At 35.8% G+C, this 5925-nt stretch overlaps 1 protein-coding gene across 3 annotated transcripts; it reads left to right on the top strand.

Annotated features, from left to right (window-relative positions):
- LOC107639664 (50S ribosomal protein L9) lies at positions 1521–5826 on the top strand. 3 transcript variants are annotated; one of them, XM_016343216.2, is made up of 6 exons: positions 1527–1934; positions 2586–2757; positions 2851–2985; positions 3338–3457; positions 3773–3877; positions 5475–5826. In XM_016343216.2, the coding sequence occupies exons 2-6, from the start codon at positions 2608–2610 to the stop codon at positions 5637–5639; spliced, it is 675 nt and encodes a 224-aa protein (XP_016198702.1). In that variant the 5' UTR covers positions 1527–1934; positions 2586–2607; the 3' UTR covers positions 5640–5826. The 3 variants fall into 3 exon arrangements, with proteins under 3 accessions (XP_020977120.1, XP_016198702.1, XP_016198701.1); XM_016343215.2 differs by having other exon boundaries at positions 1528–1934; positions 2575–2757; XM_021121461.1 differs by lacking the exon at positions 3338–3457 and having other exon boundaries at positions 1521–1934; positions 2575–2757.

The raw sequence follows: 5925 nt of genomic DNA, 5'->3' as shown, positions 1-5925 counted from the left end.
ATTATAAATTGTTATTTTTATTGAATCAAATTAAAATTTGAGACTTGGTTATTTTTAAAATGTTAAAGATATATTTTTTAAATTTTTAACTATTTTATATTTTTATTTATATGGAATCGATTTTACCAATTAAATCAATAATTTATCGATTAAATTACTAAACTAATAAACCAACAATTTGACGGATTTGATCATCGATTCCGTTATTGAAACTATACTCCAAAATAAACGTTACCTAACAATTACTCTTACTAGGGGTGTGCATGGCCCGACCCGATCCGAAGACCCGTCCGGCCCCGAACACTTTATGGGCTATTTTGGTGTGATTTCACCGGATCTAGGGTCGGGTAAGGGTCTAAAAAATAGAGCCGGTCATTATTTCGGGTCGGCCTGGTGGCCCGGTCATCATACACAATTAATATTTTGTGTTATTAGTGATGGATGATGGCTATTCTTATGTGGAATTTAAGTATTGTAAACCTTAATATTTTGTGTTATTAGTTATTATAAGACTATAAATTAATGTTTTATGTTTAAAATGCATAAGATTTTAGACTAATGCATAATATTGTGTTTTTTATATTGATTTAAATATTTGGTGTTATTAGACAATATTAATATTGATTATGGTTATGCTTTAATTTTAGAGAAGAGTCGGTTCTTGTTATATTTTTTTAAGTGAATTTTACCATGTCAAATAATGGTTGGAGTCTTAAAAATTTGAATATTTTCACATGCTAGTTTATAAGATGGTATTAAGGTAATGTAATGTTAACGGCCCGATTTTCACCCAATTTTTACCCGATATAATCGTGATCCGAAAGTGTATATGTTTCATCGAATCTAAAACCGAGTTTAGATCTAATAAATAAGCTCAGTATATATTTTAGACTGAGTCTGAGTAGGGCTGGAAGTGAGTCAAGCCAGCTCATGAGCCAGCTCGAGCTCGACTCGTTAACAGCTCGATAAGCTAAGCTCGTGAGCTCGTGAGCCAAGCTTGAGCCTGAAATTGAACTCATAAATTAAATGAGCCGAGCTTGAGCTTGGATAAGCTCAGCTCATTAGCTCGTGAGCTGGCTCGATTATATATATATTATAACAATCTTAATTATTTAATATTTATATTTATTTTTTACATATAATTTTAATATAGGACATGAATAAAAAAATTATAATTTATTGATAGATAAACAATATATAAAATTGATCTTTTCAAATATTTTTTAAAATATATAAGTTATAATTTATTGATATAAAATTATAGATTATGTATCTATGTTTCTCTTATTTGAGCCAACTCGTGAGCTTTTGGTGAGCCAAGCTTGAGCCTAAGAAATAAGCTCGATTGTTAATGAGTCGAGCCGTGAGGCAAGCTCAATTTTCGTGAGTCGAACTTGAGCTTGGTCTAGCTCGGCTCAGTTCGACTCACTTCCAACCCTAAATCTGAGTCACATCAAACCCATAAGTCTGAGTCACATCAAACCGGTTTCACCCGACCCATGCACACAGCTAATTCTCACTTAGTCACTCTCCTCCTTAATCACAACTCAGAAGACACCCACATTTCTGTGCTCCTCCCTCGCGTCTCTCACGCTCCTCTCTCCCGTGATACACCGCACAGGCTGCCTCCCGCCATTGCGCACGCACAAACACCACACGCCGCCCCGCGCTTGCACAGAGGAAGAATCACCGCAAACGCCGCCGTTTCCTCCTCTTCTCAGTCAAGTCGTCGTTCGCTTCTGAGGTGCGCCGCTGTCTGCTTCTCGTGACCGTCACGCCGCGTTCTCCTCTCGTCTCAGTCGCGTCTCAGTCACGCCGCGTCCTCCTCTCATCTCAGTCACGCCGAGTCTTCGTCGCCTCAATCACGTCGCCGTGCTACTCGCCGCAGTCCTCGTCGTCTCGTCCCTCAGTCACGCCGTGTCTTTCTTCTTAGGGTTTGTAGCTTTCTTTTAATTTCTCTCTGTGTTCTGGTAATTTCTGTTAATTTGTGTTAAATTTATTTCTCTGTTTGGTTCTTTGATCCTGATTAAGTCTATGCTTTGTTCTACTTTTGGTGATTAAAAGTATTTAGATGTCAAAGATCTAAATATGAGAAATGGATTTATACCTTTTATTCTGTTTCTGTTGGATTATTATTGTTTTTGGTGATTATGTTGGATTGCTGGATTTGCAGATTACTTTATAATGTTTATGCCTTTATGGGATTATTATAAGTTTAGAACTTTAGTTGTGTGCATATTCAGTTATTCACTATGTCAGGCAGCGTTATTATTGTACACTAATTTTTTATTTTTTATTTAAAAAATTGCAAATCCAATCCAATCCAAAACGCGTGTAATTGGATTAGATTGGATCGGATTGTCTGAAAAAAAAAAAAACAATTCAATCCAAACAGCTATGCATATAAAATAAGTGTTTGGATTGGATGACTTTTTGCCTCAAAACCGATCCAAACCGCACCGCGAATATCCACGGATTTCGGTATATTATATGTTATTAATTTAAATAAAAACATCCAATTTGTTTTTGAAGAAATGGAATTTATTGTTTTGATACTAATAGCTATTTGTTTAGGGCTTTGACAGAGAGAAAGGCAGTGTCTGCTAAATGGGTTGTTATCTTCGATATGGCAGACATGGAGTTAATCAGCTCCTTAGATTTAGAGATGCTAGTTATGATAGTGCTGCGGTAAATCCAATCTTGTATGCTTCTCAAGGACTTCGATACACGAGGAAGCTCCAAGTCATCCTCACCTCTGTAATTGTTTCTTTCTTGGGTCTGATGTTTGTTTTCTTGGTGGATTCAATTCAATTTACTGACATTTCCAATATCCTATATTCCTATTCGAAGGACGTAGATAAGCTGGGAAAGGGTGGTGATACTGTCAAAGTCGCCCCAGGATATTTTCGCAACCACCTAATGCCAAAGCTCCTTGCTGTCCCTAATATTGACAAGTTTGCTCATCTCATAAGCGAGCAGCGCAAGGTTTTTTTTAAGGCTTTTACCCCGTTTCATTTTGATCTCAGTTTTGCTTTATTCAACTGTGTGATTACTTGGTCAATGCCACTTATCATCGTGTTTATTTTTCCTATTGTTATCAATTCTCTGTGTTGCTATCTACTCGAATAGGATGACGATAATATTGTCAGATGTCATTGTTAAAATATCAGCATCCTTCCCTTTTCATCTGGGTTTATGGGAATGCATGTCTTGTGGAGATTGTCAACAATTTATACTTCCAACCTTGGCATGTAAACAATTGCGTGCTCATACTGCCAATTTTTTTGAACCTTCTCTACCTTCAACAATCATTAGTGTTGCGTTTTCCATTCTTCAGATCTGTCAGCCAATTGAAGGAGAAGAAGAACAAAAGAATGTTGTAGTAATTAAAGAGTCAAAGAAAGATATGATGAAAGAGTATGAAAGGGCTGCGCTTCGTCTTGATAAAGCTAAGCTGGTTTGTAGTTTACTCTTAAAAAGTTTTTTACTGCTGTTTGGGACCAAAACCACGATTCTTTTTAAGGATATCATTTAGCTTTTCCCCTTATTTGATTTTAGCTTAACTGAATTACAAAGGAATTATTTTGAGAATTTTTTTATGTGCTACTGGTTCAAACTTCAAATTAGAGTAGTTATTGTGATGATACTCCCAAGTGCGTAGTTCATAAAGGTTGTAAATTAGAAACGTTTACTTGATAATTTGATAGTCTATCATGTTAAATCTTTCATGTAGATATATGGCATTTTGATGTGGATTCACATGTGCTGATAGGTCTTACGGCGTTTAATTGATGTTCAAAAAGCAAAGGCTCGTGCATCAAAAGATGACCCTTTGGAGTTACGCTCACCTGTGACAAAAGATGCTCTTGTGGCTGAGGTAATGCTTTCTCTGCATTAGTTAAATGTTGATAGCTACATGAAAAATAAGAAATATGAATATAGCATGTTAACAAAAAAATGCAGTTATTTTGTCCCCAAAAACAAAATGCAGTTAGTATTGATGCTTTAAGAGAAACATTCTTGGCCTAGTGACTGTTTTATTTTGCATATTTATACCTTTCTTACCATTATGATTTGCAACCTGGTCTGCGTGATGGTTCACTTTTGTTTGCCTGTGTCTTTGGTATGAACTACAATGGCTGCAGAATTCCTGTGTACCTATTCATCTTGATGTGATATTAAAACCATTATGTACACCCAGTCTCCAACATCTCTTTCAATACATGAAAAGAGGGTTGGGTTAGGTTAGGTATTTAAATCCTGTCATTTTCAATTGAGAACAAAACAGGTAGACCTCGTTGTGATATCACGTTGATGGTGTGATTGAAGTTATATAAAATGGAGTCTATCTCTATACTATGGCAAGAATTCCTATTGATTTCATTGAAAAATAGGAAAAGATTGAAATCTTGAAGAGGTTTGAGGGTTTGTTCATCCTTACCTCTCCGATCACTTATCTTTGTTTCTTACCATTTTTTTTTCCGTCTTCTCCCTCCTCCTTGCCACACAGGCAAGTTTGTTGACATCCAATTCCTTCCTTTGCTCCGTCGTCCTTTATTACCTATGACCTATTTTATTTCCTTAACTCAAGTAAATTGTGGACACTTAGTAATAAATAGTTTCTAAGAAAGAAGTCCATGCTTGCTTGGATAGATTACCACATCCATCTGCTCATCTGTTTGAGAATGGTATACTGAACTATATATACGCCAGCAGTAGATATAGATACCTATCAAACCTCATCACTTCCATCTTTTCCTATGCAACACTAATCACATGACTAAACATAATTCTAATTCTATAATTGAAAGAACTCGAAGTTTTAGTTTTTAGTGTTCTGCTGCAAAACATAATTGATCGAAAAGTTATTTTCTTATGAAAGAAAATCAGGATCTGCTTAAGTATTGGGTTCTTGTATTATTTTCAACTTGATGAATGAAGAGCACTGCATCCAAATTTAATTATTTATGCTTTGAGATTATAAACATGTATATATGTCAATTTAATATCGAGTAAAAACTCAATTAAATTTAATATCGAGTAAAGACTCAATTTAATCCTGGAAATTAAATATTGTAACTCAATTTGTCATTATTCGGTCAAGGCCGTGTCAGCCGTGATGATGTGGTGTGATGGTTGACTAAAGGCCAAAATGAAGTATTTTCCTATCTTCCTCCTCTCTCTTTATCTTTGTACACATTTGGAGGAAGAGGTGATGGCGGCGTCAATGAAGAAGAGGAGGAGGAGGTGGAGGTGGTGATAGGTTTGCGATGTAAATTGATGGCACTGACGGAATAGTAATTGTAGGATCAAATTGAGTTACAACGTTTAATTACAGGAACTAAATTGAGTCATCAAAAGTTTGGGATATCAGTTTCAGTCGAACCCCAAATTTCAGGACCATACGAGTCTTATTCTTTAATAGCAATTTATTTTCTCTATTACTCACTCTTTAAGTGCTGTGGTAATTTTAGGTGGCAAGACAACTATGTGTGAACATTGCACCTGAAAACCTGCATCTCCCCGTGCCTTTAGCAACACTCGGAGAATATGAGGTGCCGCTGCGTTTACCAAGGTCCATTCCTTTGCCGGAGGGCAAGCTTAATTGGACTTTGAAAGTTAAAATTAGAAGTAGATAAGTTATTAGGCTTGTTGAATCTGAGTAATAAGTCTTGACAGTTTTGGTGTATGATGATTGATTGAACACCCTGGGAGCACGTATTGAGATTAATTCATCATTTATATCGAGCATCACATGGTTATGTTCAAAACCAATTTGAGAGGATGACAAATCTTTTATTTAAACTGCAGATACTTTTTCAACCATCTTCCTATTCCGTTACCACCAATTTATGAGAGAAATGCCTGATTTTCATCGAGGATATTTAATGTGTATTCGAGGAACAAGTTTAATCACTTATTTTT

Source organism: Arachis ipaensis, chromosome B04 (assembly GCF_000816755.2).
Source record: "Arachis ipaensis cultivar K30076 chromosome B04, Araip1.1, whole genome shotgun sequence".
NCBI lineage: Eukaryota > Viridiplantae > Streptophyta > Magnoliopsida > Fabales > Fabaceae > Arachis > Arachis ipaensis.
Note: the sequence above shows the minus strand (reverse complement) of the source record. Positions and strands in the feature narration are given on the sequence as shown.

Coding starts and splice junctions, on each gene's coding strand:
- LOC107639664 (XM_016343216.2), top strand. CDS start 2,608: ATGGGTTGTTATCTTCGATATGGCAGACATGGAGTTAATCAGCTCCTT. Junction 2,758..2,850: donor TCCAAGTCATCCTCACCTCT/GTAATTGTTTCT, acceptor TCCTATTCGAAG/GACGTAGATAAGCTGGGAAA. Junction 3,878..5,474: donor AAGATGCTCTTGTGGCTGAG/GTAATGCTTTCT, acceptor TGGTAATTTTAG/GTGGCAAGACAACTATGTGT.